Source organism: Melanostigma gelatinosum, assembly GCF_949748355.1.
Source record: "Melanostigma gelatinosum genome assembly, chromosome: 13".
NCBI classification, from domain to species: Eukaryota; Metazoa; Chordata; class Actinopteri; order Perciformes; family Zoarcidae; genus Melanostigma; species Melanostigma gelatinosum.
In genome coordinates this window covers 9,309,732-9,335,813 of record NC_136646.1, presented here as the reverse complement: position 1 = coordinate 9,335,813, position 26,082 = coordinate 9,309,732, and the positions used below count along the sequence as shown (strand labels likewise).

General features: G+C 44.3%; 3 protein-coding genes across 4 annotated transcripts in view; all 3 read right to left on the bottom strand.

The window, feature by feature from the left end:
- spc24 (SPC24 component of NDC80 kinetochore complex) overlaps positions 1-2,800 on the bottom strand; it is a 3,220-nt gene extending 420 nt beyond the window's left edge. The window contains exons 1-6 of one of the 2 annotated variants that reach the window (XM_079282385.1): positions 2,758-2,800; positions 1,880-2,091; positions 1,430-1,574; positions 1,228-1,332; positions 550-626; positions 1-465 (exon numbers count right to left, since the gene is read on the bottom strand). The exon at positions 1-465 is cut by the window's left edge and continues 420 nt beyond it. In XM_079282385.1, the coding sequence (XP_079138511.1) occupies positions 359-465; positions 550-626; positions 1,228-1,332; positions 1,430-1,574; positions 1,880-2,045 (600 nt within the window). In that variant the 5' untranslated portion in view covers positions 2,046-2,091; positions 2,758-2,800 and the 3' untranslated portion in view covers positions 1-358. The remainder of the gene's footprint in view (positions 466-549; positions 627-1,227; positions 1,333-1,429; positions 1,575-1,879; positions 2,092-2,757) is intronic. The other variant, XM_079282386.1, reaches the window with a different exon arrangement.
- Positions 2,801-3,428: 628 nt separating this feature from the next.
- kri1 (KRI1 homolog) lies at positions 3,429-10,004 on the bottom strand. The gene is made up of 18 exons (XM_079282689.1): positions 9,848-10,004; positions 9,640-9,710; positions 9,428-9,530; positions 9,245-9,344; positions 8,716-8,770; positions 8,576-8,625; positions 8,380-8,497; positions 8,211-8,288; positions 8,007-8,119; positions 7,682-7,910; positions 7,356-7,526; positions 6,030-6,102; positions 5,709-5,797; positions 5,424-5,586; positions 5,199-5,329; positions 4,518-4,582; positions 4,323-4,418; positions 3,429-4,225 (listed from the first exon to the last, which is right to left on the bottom strand). The coding sequence occupies exons 1-18, from the start codon at positions 9,930-9,932 to the stop codon at positions 3,760-3,762; spliced, it is 2,256 nt and encodes a 751-aa protein (XP_079138815.1). The 5' UTR covers positions 9,933-10,004; the 3' UTR covers positions 3,429-3,759.
- A 3,869-nt stretch (positions 10,005-13,873) lies between these two features.
- ldlra (low density lipoprotein receptor a) lies at positions 13,874-24,140 on the bottom strand. The gene is made up of 18 exons (XM_079281493.1): positions 24,029-24,140; positions 21,542-21,667; positions 21,307-21,429; positions 20,764-21,147; positions 20,552-20,674; positions 20,325-20,447; positions 20,091-20,210; positions 19,739-19,864; positions 19,150-19,321; positions 18,837-19,064; positions 18,565-18,683; positions 18,311-18,450; positions 18,046-18,187; positions 17,195-17,332; positions 16,770-17,111; positions 16,544-16,624; positions 16,274-16,437; positions 13,874-16,154 (listed from the first exon to the last, which is right to left on the bottom strand). The coding sequence occupies exons 1-18, from the start codon at positions 24,069-24,071 to the stop codon at positions 16,098-16,100; spliced, it is 2,751 nt and encodes a 916-aa protein (XP_079137619.1). The 5' UTR covers positions 24,072-24,140; the 3' UTR covers positions 13,874-16,097.
- Positions 24,141-26,082: the final 1,942 nt, after the last annotated feature.

Sequence of the window (26,082 nt, the reverse complement as noted above, 5' to 3'; positions counted from 1 at the left end):
CTCACTTTTCCTCATCTTGTAACCCAATTATGGAACTAAAACACTTAAAAAAAAGAAAAGAAAAACTGCATCAAAAGCAGTCCATCTCTGCAAAACCATGTAGCTGCTTACAGAAACACAACAAGGTAGTTCTGCAGCGACATCTAGTGGCCCACACCCCACCCAGCCTCGTCCAAGACTACAAAACGCTCCGACGAGTCCATGTTGCTCAAAAAACACTTGGAGAATAACGACTGAAGACATGTTTCATTTTTTCTAAAACAGTATATGTTTTGTATAGGACAGAAGAAAACAAAGACATTTACAGACAAACATAAATAACGTACACATCATTTCTGACAGCACGGCCGTCCTTCGGCTACCACTCGGTGCTGACGAAGCCCCACAGCTGGTCGCTCACGTCACTCCGAGATCGCGTGGAGGTGTCGATGTTGATGGGGGTCGCCAGGTCTGCCCCGTAGTGCACTGCAGGAGGAGGAAACAGACTGACGACCTGGAGGCAGCTGAAGGTACAGGCGGGAAAAAACAAGACAGAAAACGAAAGCGTACCTCCTTTCAGGACGTTGGGCGGTGTGTCGTATTCCCACTTGATCTTGGTGATGTGGTGGTACAACTGAGCCACATATCTGTGGAGGGGAAAGTAAAAACTATAAATCACAAACATTAACATCAACCAGGGAAAAAGTGCGAAGTTAAAAAGGTCCAGTGTGTAGCATTTCAGTGGATCTATTCGCAGAAATGGAATATAATATTCATAACTATGTTTCCATTGGTGTATAATCGCCTGAAACTTAGAATTTATGTATTTTCGTCAGCTTCGAATGAGCCCTTCATATCTACACAGGCAGCCGTTTACACTTAAGGGCTGCAACTAACTATTCTTTTTATTATCTATTTTCTTAATGAACGGATTAACAGTTTTGTCTACAAAACAGTGAAAACTGTCCATTATATGATGTCACCAGATCTGAATGTAATGTCTTTAAATGTCTTGTTTTGTCCGACAAAGAAATTCAGTTCACAATGATCTGTGATGGACAAAAGCAGCAAACATTTAGAAGATATGTGCCAGTTCATTCTCTGCTGATCAACCGATTGTTTCAGCTCTCAGCCTCTCATGCAGCCAACAGCTCCTTTCAAAGCATACACATGTAGAAACATCCCATTACCTAGAAAATCAGGTCACTGTATTTACATTTTTTGTTTACGACTTTTAAATAAACTCACATTGCTGAAGGGATGACCACGGTCGTGTCTTCGTCCACCTCGCTCTGAAGAGTCTGAAGCTCGTGCTCGGTGTTTCTCAGACTCTCCAACTCTCTCTGCAGAAATCTGGAGGAGGATTAAGGACGCCAACAAAGAGAAAACCAGGATTCATAGTGACGCTGAATAGATTTGGACTCCTCTCATTGCATTTATAAAAAGATACTGCAATTCTGAGTCGCTCATCTGGCTCTTGGCGGTGGCCTGCCTCAGCTGTTCCTCCAGGCTATCCAGCTCCCTCTCCCTGCTGGTCTTCTCCTCCTCCATGTCCACCAGCATCTGGCCCGCCCTCTCCTCAATCTGAGTCACATCTGGGGGACGGAGGACAGAGATAACAGAAGAGTGAAAAATGGAGAGAACATTGCAGATGGAAATCAGAAGGACTGGATCCAAGTCTGAAACATTTGTATTATTATTTGGAAAGTTAAATGGATGCAGACAAAGTGTAAATTCATAATTGTTGCTGACGTTAGAGTCTATCCAGGACCACACGATCTCATATATACTGTCAGTGAGATACAATGTCAAATTCTTCTATATTTGGCAGCAATAACACATAAAGTAGAGCACATTGACAGCTGAGACACAATAGATCATTGAATGTCCGATCGCTTGCCTTTTACAATCTGTGTCACAATCTCTTTAGTTTCCAAGTGTTGGTCAAAAAGAGCCAGATGTTCATCTTTCACTTGTCTCATTGGCTCCAGTAGGCTGCTGTTGATGAAGGCCACCAGCCCCTCCCCCATCTCTACCATGTCCTGGAATTTATGACTTTGAGCCATTGTGGTGACACCGGCAGCTAGGAAGCACTCAAGAGGGGAGATCCTACTGAAAAACAAACGCTGTGTTTCTATGAAGGGGCACTGAGTGAGACGTCATCAAGGCTCGACAGCTTCATATCACCAACAGCAAGAAACAACATAAACAGCAGAGTCCCCAGCGGTACATTGGAAGTATGAAAATTACTCAAGTTAGCTCAGTGTTGACTTCTTGATTTATATTTAATATAAAGCCTGGTAGTTTGAACTGACAAACAACGCATAGTAATATTTTAGTATACGAACATCAAGTTACAAAATGTATCTTTCACTTAAGATAAATTAACTTAAATCCAACACAAAGTGATTTCCGTGCTGTACCACAAAACTACACTTGAAAAACCTTTGTTAACCTTAAATGTAGCGCCATATTACTTTCTAACACTGACCCCTATGCTGGATCTCTGCTCTAACAGTCAAAGCAACACAGACAGGTAGATAACACATCGGCTAAAATGCATGAAACCCTCGCTGTGTCTTTGTTTACAACTAACGTTATAGTTAAACGTGCAGTGTACACGTTAGCTCCGCGGCAAGCTTAACTATGACAACATGCTACTGACATGCAATACAAGTTACAAACAATAACGTCGACGCTATAAGTAACTAGTGAGCACAATGTTTGTGAGGAAAAGATAAGCTATTACGTTAAAGTCAGACAGAAAAAGTACCGTACAGCTCTTTCCCGTGATGATTCAAATTCAGATCCTGAGCGCGCCTCTTCTTCTTCTTCTTCTTCTTCTTTGGTCATTGGCGGACGCTCATACCGCCACCTACTGTCCAGGAAGTAGCTGTCCTATTGTCACGGTTCATGTAGTCCTCAAGTCAGTTTTCCTTTTCTAGCTTGACATTTAAAAAAAAAGAATGTGGTTATTTTATCTGCAGATTGTATAGTTTAGATTAAGAAGAGTAAAATAATTCAATATTTCACTTCTTTAATGAGTCAACTAAGTTTCCACATTGTGTAGAAATATCTATGAATAATATGAATACTTTATAAACAAAATGCTGAATGTAGCAGTAGGTTAGCACCACCAGTGAATTGTTTCTCAGTCTTTCCATGGAAACGTCATGTTAAGGCACACCGCCTCTTATTGTGACGTTGAACATGTCTTTCCTTTAAATTTGGCAGCATCTCACAGATTCTGATTTGTGATCCAGGTAGCACTCGAATCTTAAAATGTTCAGTGTAGTCCAAACACAGGTACAACATTTACGCTGTGGTGTTTATTAAGTCATGAACTTATTTTTGCATAAGAATTTAATGAAACAATTATACTCATGTACTGTTTATTGTTTTCAACCACCTGGTTGAATACATGTAGAACAGTTTATTCACACCTGCACAAGGATCAGACAGCCAACGATTTTGCTGATGTGGATTCAATTTGATAGAATAAAATAGACATGTTTATTACAATCTAAACACACTATGAATGTAGCAGGAGAAATAGTTCAAATGTATCAATCCCATAATCTATTTTATTTCATACTCAAGTATAAACAACTTTATGTACAAATTTGAGCCACCAATTTAACATTTAAAACTTTTTAATCAAAAAAAAAAAAAAGTAAATTTGAGGCTGTAGTACAACAAAGTACATTTCTATAATGTGTTAATTCTCAGACCATTAAAATCGACAGATTGTATTGTCGGCAGTTATCTCAGCGATGGTGCTCACGCCTTGTTTTTCTGCTTCTCCATCTTCAGCTGTTCTTTTCGTTTCTGTCTGCCGAGCTGTCTGAAGAACAGTCTCTTGGGGTTCAGCCCGTAGGCCTTCAGTCTCTGTCTGCTGAACTCCCGGCCGCCTATCTTCATCCCGTGGCTTCCCAATACGAGGTGTCCACCGGTGTGGCTGTGCTGCTTCTTGGACCATTTTGGCCTCTCAGTCCTGTTTTTCACCTCATCAGGTTTGTCTGCTGCCTCCACAGCGGTAACCCCCGTCTGGACTTCCTCTTTCACCTTTTTCTTGGGTATCAGGATCTCCTCTTCGACCTCTTTGTCTTCTGCCTCTCTGAGGGCTTGTGCTACTGTCTCTCCTGTAGAGTCCTCTGCTGCTCCGTCTTGCTTCTCGGCGTCCTTCAGATGATCGGGCCGCTTCTTCCCCACCTTGTTCTTACCGTCTGCCAGCTCTTTATCTTCCCTGTAGATTAAATTCAGATTAAAAAAAAAAACATTACTCATTGCTCCAGAAATGGTGGATTTCTCATGAGGGGTGCAGCTGAAAGCGCTATACTCACTCAGAATACATGGAGCTCAGGATCTCCTTCTTCCTCTTTTCATTCCGGGCCTTGATTTGATAGTTCTTCAAATCACTCATCTCCTCCTTGTCGGACCTGAGAGAACAAATGGGAAAAAAAAATGGTCCGAGTGTCAGAGAAAAAGAGCCGAACAGAACAGAGGGGCCACATGAACATTTAGGACAGAGCCAGTACCTGAACATGCAGGTCTTCTTCAGAGAGCACCACTGGTTCAGCTCCTTATCGTTGGCGGTTAAAATCTGAGGGAAGAACCGGAGTATTTCATTTAGTTCAAAACAACTCAGCCCGTAACACCTCCGGTCATCATTTCTAACACTAACACAGGCGTAGCCTTCTTAGAGTGTACGTCTGCGTCACAGGTTCTCACGTTGGCCGCTGTGTGGTCTGCTCAGAGAGAAGATTCAGTCGAGATCATTCGCTGGTCAGAGATCTCCCCGAAAGGAAACGCAATACCAGATCAGTCACTCAAGGCTCATCACTGCAGCGTTACCAATCAACATACATTATAGCCATTGGTCCAGTTCGGTTTTTAACCGCATTAAGATCGACCGGTCTCTAGAGCCCGCCTCCAAAATGCAATCGTCCAATTATGGCTTAGCAGCTGTAACTAGGCATAGCCTCACCGTGGAGCTTTGGATTTCTCTCCGTGAGCTCGTAGGAGAGATAATAGATTTTTCTAACTGGCCCCGTATGCTATCAAGAGTTTAAGCTAACGTTAGCAGCTCCGTCATGCTATTAGCTATATTGTACATTGGGTTGTGTGCTGTGAGAGACAGCATGGCAACCATAACTAAGGGAGGCGGGACTTAGCAAACAGTCAATTCCTCAGAGTAGGACGTGCCGGCGCTCTCTCACCTCGTTGGTGCTCAGGCCGAAGTCGTTGGCCAGGACCTGCCGGTAGCGGAACCGGCACGGGAGGTCGTCTATGATGTCCTCGTAGTCCAGCTTATAGTACTCGTCAAAGTACTGCTCGAAGCTTTTCTCCTCTGAAAACACAAACAGCGCGCAGTTACAGGACTGGATGTCGGAGGACCCAGGAGAGTTCTGTTTTATTGGCAGGAGTTTTTTGGCGACACCTACGTGGGTCAAACACAGGCTTGTTTTTGGTGAGGGCTTCTGCAAAGTGAGACTTTTTCTTCTTTTTGCCCATTTGTGGCAAATCCTCTTTCTTCATCTTCTTCCTCTCCTTTTGCTTCTTCTTCCTGGAGGCGGTCTGCTGGTTGGGGTCGTAGTCTGCGTCCATCTGTTTCAACGGGATGACTTTTTGTCAAACTGTTTCTTTTTACCAGAACAGAAAAAAACAGGACATTGTCGGGGCCATCTCATGCAGTCAGTTATAAAAACGAAACAAAAAGGTGTACTCACAACAAAGTTGTCATCTTCACAGTGAGGCCCAGAGGCCTCATACTCGTCCTCTCGGCCCTCCCCCGTCCATACGTCCCAGTTCCAGGGCTCTGATGCGCAAACACAAGCCATGAGTTACATCTCCCATCATACATTAATGAACTGAACATGTCGTTGCTACACAACTATTCAAATCCTCTGAATCTTCTCTGCAGGATTCCTGTCAGAGTTCGAGAAGAAACTTTGAATCTTAAGGTGAAGTAGAGGCACCACCGCATTCAACTAAAACATGCATGTTTCAACACTGTTGCATGAGCAAACATGAAAAAAACACAGGCTTACCTTCAACTTCGTCATCGTCAAATTGAGGCTTCTCCTCTTCTTCGCCTCCGTAGTATTCATTCCCGAAGAATTTCTGCAAGAAAAGTCGCAGATGAGTTTAAATGAGACTAGAAAAAGGACAAATTGAGTGCGCTTTCTTGGTAAAAGACAGTGGTGGTGGTCACCTTTGGCTTACAACCTCTAAACTAAGAGGAAGCTACCGTACATCCTGACTTCCCTCAAGACAAGTCCAATCAGCCAAACACAGCACACCTGGGTGAGTGTGGCAGCCACACGTGTCTTTGTCAACCGAGTGGAGAGACAAACCAGAGACCTTCTTATTGTGAGGGAACCAGGACACACACACCTTCCTGAGAAGCCTAATTAGTGAAACACAATGCACCTGTGTGAGCTGGAAAATGACCGCCCTGATTCAGACATTAATTGGCCCAAAACTGTGGCTCTTGTAGATTGTTTTTTTTACAGTGAGAACAGCTGCAGCGTGATTGTACTCACTAGTGTTTGTTTAACTCGGATTAATGGAGAATCTGCAAGTTTAAAAAAAGAGAAAAATTAAGTTTCACTTGAGTTTGTCAGTGCTCACTCTGTCATTGGAGCATCTGCTAAGCCCCGCCCCCCTTAGTTACCATCGCTATGCCTGTCAAGCTGTCCGTTCTCACACAGCACACGTGTAGTTCACACTGATGGAGACAGATCGACCGTTCAAAATTGTTTCATAGGCTGTAACGTTAGCTTCATGAGTTCGGTGAAAAGGCTTTTGTTTTAAAAGAACAATTCTGCAAAAGAGTTATTTGATGGTTACATACATGATGCTACACGTCCCATGCAAAAAGTCTGCCTCCTCCCAAGCTGATGACTGTCAACAAAACTTTTTCCCCCTTATATATATTCTACTATAACCTGTTCAGATGATTAGCTTCAATACGTGGACAAGGATGACAAGACAATAGATTATCTTGTTGTGTGTTTTGTAAGCATGTCTCCCTTTTATTGTCAAAAGAAACATGACAATCCATTCCTTCTTTTGCTTGTGTTTTCAGTTTTGAGAAGACTAAAACAAAAGACACCGCCCTCAAAACTCTTTAAATACTGCCGCACACGCACCGCTTCCACATGCATAGTAATTCAAAACTTACGACAGTTACGATTGCTGAGCTGTGATTGGACATCAGTGTTAGGGGGTTTAGCTGTTGGTCAATCGAGCGAGCACACAAAACCCAAGAAAAACAGACTGTCCTGCAAAAACCTGTGTGTCCATGTGTTTGTAGCAGTGTGTGTGTGTGTGTGTGTGTGTGTGTGTGTGCGCGAGTGTGTTCATGCACCCACCTGCATTAGCTGGTCGTGTTGCTGTGGATCAAACGCTCCCTCCAGGTCAGTCTGACTGAAGGCGAGCTCCTCGTTGCCCGTCAGCTCCTTGAGCCTCTTCAGCTTCTCCACGATCTCGTTCCGCTTCAGGTTCTTCAGCTGCTTCAGCTGTTCCCGCTTCTGCTCTTTCTCCTGAAATAGTTGTTGGCAAAGGGAAGCAGCAGGGAGAGAGGTAGGTTCGTATTAGCAAATGAATGAATGCATTTCATACTTGGAACCAGAGAGAGAAAGGGTTAATACTCGAGGGATCAAGGGCGTGGTTTTTTTTTTATGAAAGTGATTCACACCTTATCCTTCCTTTCTTTCACGTCGTCTCTTTTGAGTTTCCTGCGGTCGTCTTGGGAGCGCACAGACGTGGCGATGCTGCGGGGGTAGGTCTTGATCTGCTGAGCGTCGGGCTCTTCGAAGCGGAAGTTGTAGCTCCTCTCGAAGTCCTCCTGCCGCTTCAAGAAAGTCTCCCCTTCCTCCTCCGAGTCGTCCACGTCATCCTGAACCACCTCGTCGTACGTCGGGATCCTTTAGCCGTCGGGAGAGTTCGCATGTTAGGGCTTTCTTCACTTCAGACGTCATCGGGAAAATAAAGCCCGACATCCACGCAGGCGGGTAACGTACCGTTCGTCATTGTTGGCGTCCTCGTCTACGTAGCCCTTGTTGAGGACATAGTCTCTCAGGAAACGCTCCTTCTCCTCCAACTCCGGGTCATTCCAGTAGTCCCTTAAGTATTTCTGTCCCAGCACAAACCAGTCTCATTACTAAGAAAGACCCAAGTTAGCGGCCTTTCATTCTCTCTTGATTGTTTTCCAGACACACTCTCACCATGTCCTTCACCTCCTCCAGACCATTGAGGTCATCCTGGCCTTTCAGCCACTCCACATAGTCCGACTCCTCTTTATCCTACAGACAGACAGAGAAAGCAGAGAAAGGTTTCATCCTGATCTGTGGTGCTTTCGTCTCAATATCACAACGGGAAGCAACAGCTTCTGACCTTCTCCTCCTGCGTTTTCATCCTCCTGGTGAGAAACTCGGATCGTCCCGCTCCCTCGCTGGCCTCCTCCTCCTCCTCGTGGTCATCGTCATCGCTGTCCTGGATGAACTTACGGAAGCTGAGGAGAGGTTTTAGTTTCTGTTAATAGTCTGTTAGAGTTATACAGCCCGACGCCTTCAGATGGTTTGAGTCCTACCTGTCTTTCAGCTCCCGCTGCTCCTGAATGTAGCTCGGAGAGGCAGCTCTCTTTGACAGAAAATAATGACGATTAATAAAAACACTGATAAGTATCTCCACATTCCAGAAGGAACTAAATGGTCAGGTGACAGGGTCTACCTCCAGTCTCCTGGCGGCCTCCTCGTAGTCACTGTCGTCATCATCCTCATATTTGCTGTGAAGTAAAAAAAAAAAAGAAAAGAAAAAAAAGAAGTAAAATATCAGAGATTATTACAGTATAAAAGATAAGAAATGTGGAAAATAGCATTAGCCGGCTTTATGTGTAAATAATACAAGTGGTAAAGTAATCTATGTGACACATTCAAAACAATACAGATATCTCATATCTACCGATAAGACATTTACAATATGTTGAAAGTAAACACTGACTTTGTGGATTTAACAATAAAAAAAAAGTGTTTAATACAAAAAAATCTCGCACATATCGCGCCACATTGGACAGGCACTGATTAATTTACTTTTACTTAAATTATCAGCTGTGACAAAGCCAAAGCATCAAAGTTTCAAAACTGCATTTCCCTGTAGCGTTGTGGTTGATCGGGTACAAAGTCAGTTAAAAAACAAACACGTAATCGCTTCAATAAGTTCATCGTGTCTGCAGTGAAACAGTAAAGGCTGGCACGCTCACCCCTCTTTTTCCAGTATGACTTTACGCTCATAGTCCTTCAGATACATGGGCTTCACTGCCTTCTTTGAGCTCGAAGGCTTCTCATCACTGGTGGATGCAACTGAAAGAGTGAGACGTCTTGTTTAGGAAGATGTCCCGGAGACAGTGAAGGCAACACCAACCACAGCAGCACCCAACATTCACCTTCAGAGTAGAACTTTGCGTCCGTCTGATAGATCTTGGGGTCTTTCTTCTTCAGCAGTGACAGTGTTCTGTAGAAGTCTCTCTCAACTTCTGGGTCCAGCTCCTGTGAGGACGAATAACAGTCAGCACCGGTCAACATATTTTAACACAGCGGCACGTTGCCCGACACGCCGTTATCTGTTGCTGGAAAGAGGAGAAGCAGCGATACTAACCACTTCACTGTCTTCGGAGCTGGACTCAGACGACTCGCTCTCATCGTCTTGGTCTCCGTATCGATCCTTCACTGAACAACAACACAGGACACACAGATATTACCCACTAATAACACGGCGTCCTAGAAACACAACGTAAAGCTAGCTGACGCTACGCTTTCCCCCACGCTGGGTTGTTAGCTTCGGTAGCTAGCGGTGACACACTTACGTCTCTGTAGCTCTTCTTTCTGTCGGTATTTGTCATATTTCTGCGCGAACTGGGAGTTGATTTTCAACTCCGACTTGTCTGACATGATTTTAAAGAATGAGATAGCTTTAAGTTATAGCTAAAAAAAACTACACTCTACTAACGGGAAGTCATTCTAGGCGCTCCACGCGCGTGTGGAAAGCTGAACCACGTGGTTTCCGGTGCACAGGTCACAGATTACACACGTTGTCCTTCAGGGGGCGCGCTAATACTGATTTCTACGAGTCAACGTTTGTTCGTGTTGTTTAACTCTTTTGCCTTTAATATGTTATTTCCTACTGTGGCAGACGGAAGCAGATCTATAGAATATGTTCTTAATTTTCTTCTTTCATTGTGGAAATAGTTTAATTTCTGACATTCACAACTACTTTATTTTCTACTTTTTATATTTGATTGAAACTCACTCTTGCTCTTAGAAACAGTAAAAGAAACCTGGTTATTTAAAGTAACCTATGAGACAAATGAATTCCCCTTCACTTTTATCTTTTCTTATTGTCTGAAAATCTCTATTTTTAATTATTATTTATTATTTCGTTTGATTTCAACTTTCTTATTGTATTTATTATAATGTTGTATTTAAAGAATACTGTTGAATAAATACCCAAACGAAAGAATGGTATCTATTATAACAGAAATAGGGATTGATGGAGCGATCTCCGAAAACATAGACCCACATACAGTACAGAGTTTACACTGACATGCACACTTACTCCAAAAGTTTACAAATAATCACAACTTGGACATTGTAATAAAGTCAATGTAGAAATGTTACTTTTCATTCAATTAGCAGCCAACATGCCAGACTGTGTTTGCTTGTCTTACATCCCACAAAGGGTAAATAATATTACTGATTAGTAAAGTGAGTCAGCTTGTGTAATCACTGATTGGATGTTTGCGGGACATCATATCCCGTCAGAGTAGTGTGGGATGAACAAGATCCAGAACAAACCTGACATGACTGATGTGACTCAGATATGTGGCTGGTGACGACATCGATATAGACCAAAGACATCAAGAACCCCTGAGGCAGAATACAACTCATACATTATGAAACAGTAAAGTACAAAACATGATTGTGAGTCAAAAGATCCCATATCCCTTAATGTCCCTCTAATGTCCAACACCGAACCACATTATTGTCACTCCGCCACAAAGCCAGTAACTACAACTAATTTGTGTCCCACCATTATACTTTTAAAAGTTGCATATAAAGTCATTCAACAACTGACAACTTATCTTAACACAAGCATTTTTTGTTTTCAGCTACAGAATGCAGTTTGGCTTGAGACACCCCACCGACACAGGCACCTTTCACCTAATGTAGCAAATAAAATCTAGGCTTCATAACGGAGGAGTGCAGATTTGTTCTCATGCAATTTAATCTAAACCCCTTTGGTGTTGCTGTTATCTAACATGGTTTAAAGTTGTTGATGCAGGAACATAGAATGAACAATCGGTGTACCTCAAGGATCAGTGTTAGGCCCCCTATTATTTAGCCAGTTTTATTTTATTAATGATCTTTCAGAACAGTGTCACACGTGGAAAATGTATGCAGATGACGCTGTTGTATACGCACATGCAAAAACAGATAAGCTAGCAGCTGTAAAGCTGTATGCTATTACATGGTGGCTTAGTTTGAGTCTTGGCGAGACAAAATGTATGATTTTTTTCATCAAGCACAAAACAAGTGATGTAGTTAGAAAAGTTGAATATCTTTGCGTAATCATGGATCCAAACCCGAATATATGTATTCAATTAAATATTTCTAAAATAATGGCAAAAGCGACAGAAAGCGACAGAGCACATTTGAGACAAATTAGGATAATTCAGATAAAAGAGAATAAATCATTCAATTCCATAATTTTGCAGGATTCTGCCATTCGTTTTTTTTGCATGTCATTCCCCATTTCACTCTTTTAATTTCCTATAATATAAACGCATGAAATGACATCCCAAACATCATGAAATTTGATCAAACTAGAGGATTTTATGAGGGGATATGATCAACTTCTCATAAGAGTGGGTGGAGCCACCCTGTGAACAGCTTTGATCAAATATTATTATTGGCACAGATTTTGTCAAAAAACGCAGTCTGAGCAAAGGTCAGTGACGGTCCAGCTGATTGGTTTTGATTATCAGGTGAGCAGTGATACCGTATCCCCACACGTTGGGAGCTCACGCGTCATCAGGTAAAAAGTTACTGGAACCTAAAAGTAAATATGCTGCAATCAGAAAGAACCGTGTTCAGAAAGCTTCCTCTCTGAAATGAATACAACGTCATGAGAAGAAAACACTCCACGACTTCTTCAGTAGTATTTTTGTTCCATTCATCTGTGAAAGTAACTGGAATGATCCAGCTCGTGCGTGACCTTTGTGTTTGAATTAATGATTGATGATGAAACTTTTCTTTGAAAAACAGATATTTTTCTGCGGCCTGTGCGATCAAGAACAAAACGTCTCGATTACTGCTTCGAAAAAGAATGTCGAAAGTCAGTGACGAATCAGGAAATGCTCTCGCTGATTGATGGTGCCGTGGACATAGCTCGATATTAACAATCAGCATTTTCCCCAGAGTGTTCTGCTTCTTTTCTTATCTGCATGTTTGCCCACGTGTCACTGCATATTTTACGCTCAGCTGTTGTTGTGGCTTACTCTTAAAGCTACTGCAGAAATGGATTTCAAATGAGACATAAAACATTGCTTTTTAAAGCTACAGCCACAAGGTGGTATGTAAACGCATTACAACATGTCCATAGACATGTTTACGAAGCTTCACTACACTGTTGGCTTATAAGAAGCACGTCTTTTTAAAATAATTTCCAGATGAGTTGAAATATTTTGTCAGTGTTCTTGCTTTTCCTCTCTGTGGGCTCACGTTGTTGGAGGATTTCTAAGAAACTCTGGTTTTGCCTTTCACTGTGACGACATGACTTTCTAGGAAGAAGGTCTCGTTTCCGTAGAACTATAAAAACACACGTGGCCCCACTTTAAAAAAGAGTGGGAGAGAGAGAGAGAGAGCGAGAGAGAGAGAGAGAGAGAGAGAAAATAACACAAACCCTCACTTCATGTTTCCTGCCATGCCTACATACCAAAGATGTTGGAAGAAGACAGTGGAACATGCTGCCGTACATTATTCAAAACCTTTTATCTGACACATACAGTCAGCAGCATTTCAGCCACACATGATTAAAAAACACAGAGAGGGAAAGTATGGCATTGCACAATCTAGTATTAAAGGGAAAAAAGTGGCAATAATATCCAAACAGTACGGGAAAGACATTTCTGAACAACTGACAAATAAATCACAACCATATCTCATGTAGTTTTTACTTTAGATGAGATCCGCTAAACTGAAATGGATAGAAAAAAATAGGTTCAAATAAACACCCTGAACACTGTTACATTATATAAGGCAGTACTTCCCAACAACAGGTACTTGAACCCCAGAGGGTACTGCTGCAGGCGCCAACACAACAACAAAAACAGCAATTTATTAAAAAATACATCCACATATATGTTGAGGAGATAAACGGTCACAATAGTTCGATAAGATAAATTGAAAAACAGTCAAAATACTTAGCTTGAAGTAATTGATATAAAGTTGAAATAGTTAGCAAAAAGTAATGAATCAATTGTTGAAACATCCAGCCTGTGCTCCTCCGGGTAGCCTAAAATGCTAACTTAACCAAATCAAGGTAAACATGGAGAGTTTCTATTGGTGCTACTGCATTTTGCTGTTGAATTTGGGGGAGAAGAGGAAACGTGTGTGGGGGGGGGGGGGGGGGGGGAATTCACAAGAATATTCAGTTCAGTAACTCAACTGTCAACAAGTTATGCATTTAAGTAAATTCAGGAATGAGACTTCAAAAACTGAGCCCAGACAGCAGTGATTCTAAAATAAATAGAAGCATTTATTTATGTACAGAAAATGTTGAAAGTTTACAACAAAGTTTAAAACATTGACATTACCAAAAAAAAAAGCAACAACAAAAAATCAGTTAAGAACAAATATTTACATTTATGAACACTATATTTACACACTTAATCTGCACTGTGAGTCGGTGACTGTGAAATGACACTATTTACAGCTTCACTTGGGAAAGACTTCTATGAATCCATGAATTAATCCACATCACATGGTGGCTGTGACTAAGTGGAGAGCGGGGTCGTCCTTCAATCAGAGGAATCGGCGGTTCGATCCCCACTGCTAGTCGCATGTCGATGTGTCCTGGAGCGAGACACTTAACCACAGATTTGCTCCCGTAGCTGAGCCTACGGTGTGAATGTAGATCGTCTGATGGGCAGGTGGCATGTACCCCTTCCCTCAGTGAGTGATGACAAGTAGTGTGCAAGCGCTTTGATACAATACAATAACCTGAATGTAACACATCACACGATTGATGCACTGTAAACAGATGAGGATTTTATACAAATCCACTGAGTTCAACAGCACCGACATGAACGTAATATGCCGTAAAAGGCACACATTTGTCAGCGATGAAATGAAGGAGCTTAAAAAGCTTTTAAAACCACGATCGGGCACATGGCTTTCTTTCGTCAGGAATACTGGAGGCAAGTTCGAGATGTGGTCCTGAGGGAGGTTGTAAATGTACACGGAGCATGAGACACGGCCCCACTGTAAACATGTGGTTGCAGCAAAGCCTTTTAGTCTTTCGAGGTATGCACTAGTCTCCCCCCCCCCCCCCCCCCCCCCCAGAGGGGCATAGGGGTGGAACATTTAACAGATGATCACAAATCAAGAGAATGCTGAAAAAGTGTTCGGAGCAACTCTCAAAACAGCAGACAGCTGCTGAGGAACGTTGTGTTGTGACCACATTGCTGTGTGTGAAGTCTGAGGGCTATCACAGAGCACAGTGTAGATCGAGGCACTGACAGAGTGTGCACTCTTTGTGGCTAACAAAGAAGCATTTCGGTCACTTTGGGTGATATTTTCGCCGTACTACTGAGGCAAAGACTGGTGTTAAAGTCAAAGTTATTGAGACATATCGAGGTCACACTGGTTGAACTGGCTCGGAGATTTGTCGCTAGCATCGGCTGATATTCCCCTTCTGTTTGCTCAACTCTCGTGTTGTGTTTGTCATGTTCTGGTTTTCTTGTTCCAGACAAACAAAGAGACATTTGAGGAAATATATTTGCCTTCCCGGCAGGACAGTTCAATGAAAAGATTGATTCCACGCTCTAGATTAGCTTAGCTTGGTTTAGCTTAGCATAAAGACTGGAAAAAGAGAGAAATAGCTAGCCATCTCTGAAGCTCACTAAATGCTGTTTGTTGTTCCGTACAGAAAAGGAAAGAGTTAGCAACAAGTACTGCTAAGGTGAGTTAATCACCTCCTGGCTTCATCATTTGAGGAGTTGTCAACAAATGTGGGGAATACACTTATTTGCCTTCTTGTGGAGAGTTGGATAAGAAGATTGATACGACTCTCGTATCTGTTTGTTAAATCTGTGAAGGAAGCCAGGCGCTGGTTAGCTTAGCTTAGCACAAGGGTAAACAGCTAGCCTGGGTCTGTCCGAAAGTAATACAATCCGCCAACCAGCATCTCTACAGCGCCCTAATAAACATGTTATATCTCGTTTAATTATTCTGTACAAAAAAACACCTCAGCAATAAAGCGTAAAAACTACAATTCTCACATGGCTAGCTGTGTCCCCCGCTTACAGTCTATCAGCTAATCTAAGCCAACCATCTGCTTGTGGTAGCTCTATATTTACCACACAGATATGAGTGGGCCAAAAAAAAGCAAATAAGTTTTGATAATGTTCCATGAAAAAAAAAAAAAAAATTCATATTTACAAGACACATTAGAGGGAATTATAATGAGCGCAGTGATGCATGAAAAACAAGACATTGTGTGTCAGTGACAGTTCTGTAGCTGCATCATCAGAGTCACACTTACGGGATAATGGGTAAAAAAAAAACATTTAATTGAGGAATCCATCAACTGCTGATTTGGTTTGATTTGGTTAATGGATTGTCAACCTAATGGGGGAAAAACCTGTGCAACCTGTAAATAATGTTTCTCCCTGTTTGTTTCCTACTGTAGAGCGCTTGCTGTCTGTGAGGATATAGTGGTTCTGATCCTGGCTTTGACTTCCATATCTTTGTGCTCTGTGAGGTAATAAAGAACATACAAAAAGGACATCCAAGGTCGCTTATCATTGAGGCTCTTCTTTCCACTCCGACATTGTTTCAGTTCTCTGTGAAGGTTGGATTGTCTGCCTCTTCATCCAAGCTCACAACTTGTCTCTGAAAGGACAGCAAATAAGAAGGATGTCAGATGTAACATTGTAGCCCGTTTGTGCTGATTGCAACTCAATGCACTAAATTCAAACAGGCTGAACCGTGGACTGTGAGACTGGACTCACTTTTGGGTAGGAGTAACCGTCAGGGCTGTGGCTCCTCCAAATGTGCACTTGGTCCTCGGTGGTTTTCTGATAGACAGGGTTGTCAAAGTGAATGGTGTTGGTGTTCTTCAGCCTGTAGTTCCTCCACAGCAGCACGCCACCAACAGCCAGCAGGCAAACGATGGCTACATGAGGCAGATATAGGGAGAGAGGTGTGAGACATGACGCTCGACGCCGATTGTATTTACTGCGAGGGAGCCGCCTTCGCAGCAGCTGACAAAAGCAACTCACCCAGAGGCAATGCAAGATACAGAGCTATCGGGGCGGGCGAGGCGGTGTTGGGGACAGCTGCAGCAAATTCATGTCTGAAATCTGAGGGAGAGGTAAACACCAGAAGAGGAGTTAATGATACACAGAGCTGACCTGCACTATACACGTTCTATGTCAGCACTGAGGACACTGCACTCAAACATAACATGGTCAATGGTCATTTAATGGTCACCATTATGGTACTTGCCTGGAGAGGTGACCGGAGCCCCCGTGGTGGTCTTGGGTATTTTAGGGTTCACCGGCTGGGGTGACGGGGTCCTTGGTTCAGGTGTGGTGGTCCTTACTGGAGGCATGGTGCTGCGTGGCACTGGCCTGGCCGCAGTGCTGGTGATAACTATGGGCACCGTGGTGGTACGGACCTGGGGCTTCGGTGTGGTGTGGACCTGGGGCTTCGGTGTGGTGTGGACCTGGGGCTTCGGTGTGGTGTGGACACGGGGCTTAGGTGTGGTGCTGGATGGCTCAGGTGGCTGAGGAGGGGGGTCGGTATCTGGCACTTGAGGCTGCACGGGAGCTGCAGGTGTTGGCACAGCTGGTGAACAAAGACAAAGGTGAGTGAGTGCTTGAACTAATGAAAATGTCGAATTTAATGACACAAATTAAGATTTTACATACCAGGTACACATGTCCTCATATCCCTCGATAACATCATGTTATCTGGACAGACACAGGTGTATTTGGGGGGATGTCTACCCACTTGAGGAGCTGCCAGGCACAAGAATTCACAGCCGGATGCCTGGCACCAATCCCTCCCTGCAATGGAAAAGAAGATAACAATTGTACTATAATTTAATGCTTTACATGTTATGAAGCCATTATCAGAGAGTGAGAGTGCATTCCATCTTCTCATCAAACCTTCAGCAAGAATAAGTCTATTTCACAAAACTTTGAACTTCCTTCAAAGCCACTGATTTGATCTCTGATACTTTCACGGTTATTTCCCAGATACAGTCCAGTGATCATTATGGGTTCGGACATCTTGCCACTGTAACCCAAACCAGTGCAATTAAGTATGATTAGAGCCAACCAACCCAATGCAAAATTAGCCGATATAATATTTCATCATATGTCATAATGATAATAACATAATAATTATTCATTTTTCCCCTACACACTATTGTTTGCCAGCAGCAAATGCTCTGAGGCCTGGGGGTTGGGCACTTGTCGGTGCGAGGGGCCTAAGCATGCAATACCTGGGAGTGTTCTGGTTTTGGTGCTTTTCCATTAAGTGATACTTACAACAGAAATTATAACGCAATCTAATTAATAATACCAGTGGATGAATAATAAACTTTACTGCAGGTGTTTCGACACCGATGTTATGCAGCTGTGGCCAGGGACGAACCTCCGTCACATTGGCAGCAAATGACAATGTTCGGCCAAAATTCAATATTCAATAAATATTCAACAATGATCTGATATGTGAACACATTCCTGAACAGTGTGTGGGCAGTGGTGTCTCTTACCAGCGGGTTGTTTGAGGTCATGGTAGAGAATAATGTCATCCGGTGATGAGAGGTGCTCTGCCACTGGTGTGATGTCATCACCCGTCAGCCTGTTCGCACTGAAGATGGCATTGTTACTGGCGTCTGTCCAGAACACTCTCTCCTAAAAGAAATTTAAAAAACAACAACAAAGCTTCAGCATTTTTAAGAGACTACGGGGACGAGTAGTAGTGGTGGGGCTCCGGGTTTGTGTGTTACAGAATTTATCGGGGGGGTAAACGTCTACCTCAAACAAAGTGAGGCTCAGCGGGTGAGCCAGCTTGTGTTCGTCGATGATGAGGGTGCGTCGACCACCGCCCTGCACGTCGATACTGGAGAGGGTGTGCAGCTTAGAGTCCACCCAGTAGAGCCGCTGGTTCAACAGGTCTGGGGGAGGAAGCAGGCAGGGGTCAGGGGTCAGGGGGCAGGGGGGTCAACCGGTCAGACCACTGTCATTCATGTGAATAGTTTAAAAAAAAAACTTGCAACCGGAGGCTTTACCAAGTGTAATTCCATTTGGCCACTCAATGTTGTCAGTCACCAGAGCGGTGCGGTCTACTCCGTTAAGACCCGCCTTCTCAATCTTAGCGGGATTCCCCCAGTCAGTCCAGTAAATGAAGCTGGGGAGGACATAGATATGTTGCAAATGAGACGTTGTGAGTCAAAATACAGCCATAAATACATGAATGAAGTCCTTACAAAGCATGGGAAAAAAGAGAGTATAGGAAGGATTTAGGCGTTACAGAACCTTCTATTAGTGCTATTCGACTTACTTGCTGTGGGAGTCGAGCACAATAGCGCGAGGCTTGGACAAGTCTTGGTGGAAGAGAGTCTTGCGGCGGCCGCCGTCAGCAGTTACGACGGAGATGGTGCTGCGAATGCTGTCGGTCCAGTACAGGTTACCGTGGATCCAGTCGAAAGCGATGCCTTCCGGCGCCTCAATGTCGCTGCCGATCACCACGCTGTGCTGAGCGGGGTCTGCGGCCGAGTCCACCGGAGCTCTGGAATGACAGCGGAGAGCTGGCGTCAAGCCGGAGCAGAGGACACAGAAACGCTACCTTCATTCATGGTGTCAGTCTCGCGCACCTGTAGATCTTCTTCTGGGAGATGTCCGACCAGTAGATCTCTTTGGCGGCCATGTTCATGTCCAGAGCCACGGCGTTCTTTAGACGGGGGATTACTCTGGTGTACTCACTTTTGTCCAAAGTCATCTTTCTGACTTCATGGCAGTTGGTGAAGAAAAGGTAGGCTATTGTACCTACAAAAGGTGACAGGTGATTTGTTAGTCATTTCATGGAAATGTTTTCAACCGCTAACAGCTGATAGCTAACACCATCAAGGGAACCATCTTGTTTCATCGTTTCTAGGCTCTACAGATCTGAGACGTGCTCCAGTTAGTAGAGCACCATGGAAGCTGAGCGCTTGGCTCCTAGCAACGGCGGGTCTCAAATGTCAGTCAACCTTTGCCGCGGGAAACACCCACTCTGAGGCCTAAAGCTAAGACACGACTACCACAAATGCAGGGTCCAAAATTGGTTCATCCTCTTTTGAAAAATGATTTATTTCATTCTGCTACAGTGGAGAATTATCCACACTAGGAACATATTATCTTCATGCACGTAAGGCTATTCGTGTAACAAACACTGTTGAAAGAACACTGAGCGCTGGTATTCACCGATGGCCTTGCAGGCTTTGGTTGCTGGGTCGACTTGGTAACCCTCCTCGCACTGGCATTTGTAGCTGCCGATCTGGTTGATGCAAATCTGGCTGCAGGTGTCAGGGTTGGCGCACTCGTCGATATCTGGATTCAAAGAAATGGGGGAACATTTTTTGAAAACAACACACGCAAAAAAGGATGCTGAGTCATTGTGTCCGTAAGAATTATGGGATCCCTCTTGATCTGGCAGCACAGACGGAACATGGAAAAGGTTGTGTCAGAGTAACATCTAGCAACATCTAGCAACATCCTAATCTTAGTGAGGACACAAGTCAAGTAACTATTTCTTTTTTGTTTGGCAGGGTATTACCTTCACAGCGCTTTTTCTCAAGCAGGCGATACCCAGCGGGACACAGGCACTCGTAGCCGATCTTCAGGTCATTGCAAATATGAGAGCAGCCGCCGTTGTTGTACAGGCACTCGTTGGAGTCTGCAGGGGGGAACATGAAAAAGTCATTATTTTCTGATGCTGCAGACACCCTCATTAAATACATACTAGTAGTAATTAAACTGAGAGTGTTGGATGAGAGGCCTCTGTACTCACCACAATCCCTAAGAGGCTCATCTGACCAATCCCTGCAATCACGCTGCCTGTCACACACCTTCTCCATGCTTATGCATTCCCCACTGCGGCACTTGAACCTGCTAGGGCCATCACAGTGGGTCGCTGTGGAACAAAAGATTCAGTTATACAGAGACCACACAGACGAGAGGTTTTGCGTTCGGCTGCTGGGGAGCCAGGATCAGAAGGGTGAGGGAGGAGATTGGTACCATTGACGCAGCCCGTTTCGTCGCTCATGTCCCGGCAGTCGTACTGATGGTTGCACTGGTGGCTGCCGTGGATGCAAGTGCCATCGCCGCATTCAAACTCATCGGGGCGGCAGGTGGAATGTACTGGGGAGCAAAAGGCCGACATGTGAGCACAAGAGGCGACGACTCGAAAAAGCGACAGCCAAGAGGAGGAGACGAATCCGCACGCTTACCACAGTCGGCTTCGTCTGATCGATCGGAGCAGTCGGCTCCACCGTCGCACTTCCAGCCGCTGTGGATGCACTCCCCACTGCCGCTGCATCGGAACTCCAGGGATGAGCACTCATGAGCGGGAGCAGAGTCGGGCGCCGCCGTGCCGCAGTTCCGGGGCCACTCGTCGGAGCCGTCGGAGCAGTCGGTATCACCGTCGCAGGCCCACAGGCGGGGTACGCAGACGCTGTTGTTGCACTGGAAGGACGCAGTGCTGCACATGACGGGCGGGCAGGAGGCCTCGTCGCTGCCGTCGTCGCAGTCCGCCTCGTCGTCGCACACGAAGGAGGATGACACGCACTGGCCATTCCCGCAGCGGAACTCGCCGTCCGTGCACCGCTTCGGCGCTGAGAGAGAGAGAGGAGACACAACAGGGCGTGGGACATCACTTCAGAGCAGGACAGGAAGGAAATGATGGAGGCTCTGGATTCCAGAGCGCAATAGAAGAAGACAAATCACATATGATTAAGGAAGCAGAAAGACAGCCTGTAGTTAACTCGGCTTACCACAGCTCTCTTCATCAGCTCCATTCTCGCAGTCAGATTTTCCATCACAGCGCCAGGTGCTCGGTATGCACTGGTTCAGGCGATCCGCGCACCTGAACTCTGTCGGCCTACACGTTCTGGCCACTGGAAGTGACATACGCAGAACAGGTTAACTGAAGGCTATGGAATGGTCACACTTAGGGATTGAAAGGGACGCAAAGCGATCACAAGTCCGTCCTCGCGTCGCGATACTCACTGCAGGTACCAGGAAGTTCATCGGTGCCGTCTCCGCAGTCGTCTGTGCCGTCACACATCCATCTGACCGTGATGCATTTCCCGTTCCCACACTGGAACTGCTTGGTTCCACATGTTGCCCATGCGTCTACGACAGACAGATATAAACACACAGCTCAGCTAAAAGGGCCAATCTTTTAGTTATCATCTATCAGGGGCCAATACAACTCCACACAAACAAAGGCGTGGCTGCAAATGAAATCACATGGAATAATACTTCTGCATAACGCTATTAAACAAGACGATGAGTCTAACATTTGCGACTTAGAACTAACCCATGCACTGTTTATAAGACTAAACAAAGTACAGCTGAGGCTGATGGGAATTTGGGTCATTGTTGTACTCTGGCATGACACACACAGGTGCCTGTTGGTACTTGTGTAACTAGGGCAGATGAATGGTTAAACCGCGAGTCAAACAGCCTGCATTTATCAGCCTTTATCAGGGCGCTGCCGATATGCCAAGTAATACACAATAGAAATCTCATTTTCCAGTCTGCTGGTTAGAAAACACCTCCTTAGGAGTGAGTTTGAAGACAGCGTGTCATGAAAAGGTACTAGGGGCCATTTCTACCGCTCTGGCCCCTGGGGGGGGGGGGGCTCCAAACCCCCGAATTGCCACCTGTTTCTGAAATTGGGCGGAGGGAGGTGTTTACCGGCAGCAGCACACACCAGCAGCACCTTAGCAGCCATCAGAGTAGATTTTTCTTTTAAATTCGAATTACGTATTCATGTCTAAGTATTTACATTTTCATAAGTCAGTGCCCTATAAGATTGGATGGGGGAGAAGACAAATCATAAATCATGCATGGCCATGAATGGCTGACAGCACAATAAATCTTAGCAGCTTTCCAGTGAAGTCAAATATGTGGTGCCATCGGTCGATGCTTTATTTAAACAAGGAGAGGCTTTATTTCTTCTACTGAAGCTTGAGGAAATGTTGTAGTATTTTTACATGACTCCAAATGACTTTGGACGGTCGGATTACAGCGGCTGTGAAGTAAATCTACTACGAGCTGTTAAGCCAATCACGTCTTTATGGCTCCTTGTGAAAGGGCTTCGCCATAAAGACAGTCGTCGGTTTCACATTGACAAACCTGGTCTTATCACAGGGACATCCTTGTGTAAAACAATAGAAAACACTCGAAAGGTTCAACTCTCCGCTCTTTTTCCCTGAACGGTGGAGCTTTTTACTTCATAGATAAGCCTCCATATCCTGAAACCGATGACACGTCACCCAGACCCAAGTTCACGTTGGTTGTTTACTTAAAATGTTCAGTCGGGGTCAGTCCTTCATTCGTTATTGATTGAGTCCAAATCCACGCTGGGGGAAACAACAAATGTGTTTGTGTTTGCATGTTTTGTTGATTGAACATGACGTGATTGGCAGAAAGAGCGACAGGAAACTGCTCACACTAAATCATTTTGGAGCAATATCTCGCAGTCAGAAAGTTGACCCCCCCACCCCCATTGCAGCGAGATTATAACCATTACATGAAATAAGGGATCACTTTGAATTTCTCCTCAAATAAAGTAATGTATTTTCCAAAAAGTGTGTGGGAGGCCAACTATTTCCCAACACGGGGGACAGGACACATTCCAGTGTTGCACATAACTGGTGTGTTAACGCGGATGGGGTGACAACCAACCAGTTCCAACACGTCTCCCCATTTTCCCAGAACCGGCGACACACATGGGGAAACAGGTCTGACGGTGACTTCACATCGGCTCAGGCCTGCAACCAAAAGTGGAGGAATGCTGGCGGAAGACAATGTTTGCATTGGAGGATGAGTTGGAGGGCTTCCCATTCGTTTCAAGCAGGGCGTTTAAGGTGAAGCACAATGGAAGACAGAGCCTCGTGCAAGCAGGCTGGATTATTGCATCATAGGGGGAATAATGCTGGTAAAAAAAACTGTTCCCATGATGCATTTTTTTTTTTTTCACAGTGATTAAAATGCAAGCTGCGCCAAATCCCACATGATGAATGGCAACAGCTTCCAAGAAACCGGCTTTTCATTAACCCCGCTTGACATCGACACACAGACAGTCTTCACACTGCTCGAACCTCATTGGCTGCAGGAACCTGCTGCGAGTTAAGCGCCACTGAATGAAAGGCAGAACAAAAAACATGCAGCTCCATTCAAAAGCCGGCGAGGATCAAATAAATGAAAAAATATGTAAAATATACAACTGTAAGTCATCTAAAAAAAAATTAAAAAATCATGACGGCTAATAGATAGAGGATAGAGGATAGAAGCCGGGTGAAACATTCATCGTTGGAGCGGAGAGATTTGACCTACATTCTGTGAATAATTGCGCCCCCCCCCATCACCTTGCATGAGTGGGCAATTTAAACACACACGGGACTATTTTTTTTTTTTTACATGTGTTTCAGGCAACAACAACAAAAATCAAACTATAAATACTGAAGTTAAAAACATAAAACGTACTTGTCTGAACAAGGGTGCAGAGGAGAAACAATAACAGTGGCATGTTTTCCAGCCGCACTGGAAGACGCTTCTACACCTGACGCCGGCTGGCTGTCTCCGGAGGCAGTTGCTGTCACGCGGTCAGGGATGTGGAGTGCTGTTTGGACACCGGTGGAGATACAAACAAAAAGAAAGGCTCTCCTCGTCGCCTCCTGCTCTGATTTAGAGATGCTCGCGCTGGAAGATCAGGAGGGATGCTCAGGCACACTGTTCTGTTTGACAACAACTTCGGAGCCATTTCAATGTGGTCCATCGGTGGGCGGGGCCAAGCGGGGGCCCCCGGGGTGGGGGGGAAGGGCGGGGTCCGGAGTGGTGTGATTTCTGGGGCAAACAGCCACAACAGTCGGAAGGCGGGGCCTCTGCGGGGACGGATTTACTATGAAGCTTAACCCTTTCCTGGAGGCACCCGGGAGGGGGGGGGGGGGGGGGGGGGCTCCTATTCCTTTGGAATAGGAGCGGAAAAGTACTATACTATCAGGAACACGCAAGGAAAGATTGTGTGAGTATAGGAAGAGAAAATACATGATCATAATTACAAATAAATCAAAATAATGATGGGTCTTTTTCTCTCATAATACTATGAGTTAATTCCCAAGATATCATGATATCATAATATTACAACTCGTTTATTAACACATGAACACCCCCCCCCCCCCAAGTAAATAAGATGTTCCCAATAAACAGGTGTGAAGTCCAGTAGTTGTCCCCAGATGTGTCCTGGGACAGTCTATCAGCGTGCCAACTCGTTCAACATGTAAATAAAAGCAAAGAACCCGGTCAACACAAAGCGGTGGCCCCGTTCGTACAGCCGGGAAAGAGGATAATTGACTTATTCTTATCTTTATGTAATTCTCTATGTAATTCCTTTAATCAACCAAAAAATCAAAAGGTGTACCGGTGAGTGAAAACTTCCTAATACGATACTACAGCCCATAAAGTCATTTATGGGCAGCTTTTATCTTCATATCACCAACTGTCCGCTCATAAAAAGAATAAAAAATAAATAAAACAACGTTATTTCAGGTTCAAAGTCTCAAACTCTGCCGGTTCCATAAGATAGTTTACAGTGAGATTTGCATCAGAGGAGATAAAGTACAAACAACCTTGAACCAAGCACAGAGAGCGTCATATAGTTCAAGAATACGCCTCTGAGTAGTTAGTGATCGGACACAGATCAATAATAATACGTTGCTTTTGAGGAAAACAATGGAAGAGGCGCTTGACAGTCAACGCTGTTTAAAAAAAAAAGGAAATAAAGCACTTTCGGGGAAATATGACGTTGGTCACACTGTGTCGACCCCGTTACTATCACAGGAAGGGTTATACATTCAGATAACATGGATCGTTTGTGTTGAGCAGAAACTATTGAAGGTGCAAAGACAGGTATGCGTGCTGCTCTGAGCACGTGAGACATCCTCATGTTGGTCCGTCAGCGGTGCGTCTGCCTTCACCTCAGAGGCTGCTGACGGACCTCAAGGATCAAGGCCTTGGTGTTTCTTGTGTAACATTTCCACCTGCTGCAAGTCTGTCACATACACGTAGTGGGGTACAATGTTTCCCAGAGGAAAGTAACAAAGTACATTTATTATAAGTAAAAACTTGAGGTACTTTACTTTGTACTTCAACAGAAGGAAACATTGTAACTTTTATTGCACTATATTAATCTGACATCTGTGACAAACTAAACATCCAACTGCAACATTCAGCTACTGCTAGTGTGATACTTTAAGTACTTTTAGTTGGCAATACGTCGGCTCTTTTACTGATATTGGAGCTTACAGTGATCTTGATGTTTCCTTCTGAAATCTAGTAAAGTATTAAGTATAGAAAGACGTAAACACTGAAGTACAAGTACCTCTAATCTGCATTGAAGTAAATGCACTTTGGTACTTCCCAACACTGGTGCACACATTGACCTCCCACAAAGAACTCAATGTTGCTGTTACATTGATGAACACCAGAGCCATGCGCTGTACAAGACACATTTTCCGTCCAATGTTCGGCCTCTCTCAGCG

What these genes read in the sequence shown, in the direction of transcription:
- kri1 (XM_079282689.1), bottom strand. Translation starts at nt 9,932, where the DNA reads ATGTCAGACAAGTCGGAGTTGAAAATCAACTCCCAGTTCGCGCAGAAA. An exon ending in CGCAAAGTTCTACTCTGAAG is followed by an intron (nt 9,345 to 9,427) that starts GTGAATGTTGGG and finishes TCACTCTTTCAG; the next exon opens with TTGCATCCACCAGTGATGAG. An exon ending in CAGCGGGAGCTGAAAGACAG is followed by an intron (nt 8,498 to 8,575) that starts GTAGGACTCAAA and finishes ACCTCTCCTCAG; the next exon opens with CTTCCGTAAGTTCATCCAGG.
- ldlra (XM_079281493.1), bottom strand. Translation starts at nt 24,071, where the DNA reads ATGCCACTGTTATTGTTTCTCCTCTGCACCCTTGTTCAGACAA. An exon ending in AGCTGATGAAGAGAGCTGTG is followed by an intron (nt 21,148 to 21,306) that starts GTAAGCCGAGTT and finishes TCTCTCTCTCAG; the next exon opens with CGCCGAAGCGGTGCACGGAC. An exon ending in TGAGCCTCTTAGGGATTGTG is followed by an intron (nt 20,211 to 20,324) that starts GTGAGTACAGAG and finishes TCCCCCCTGCAG; the next exon opens with ACTCCAACGAGTGCCTGTAC.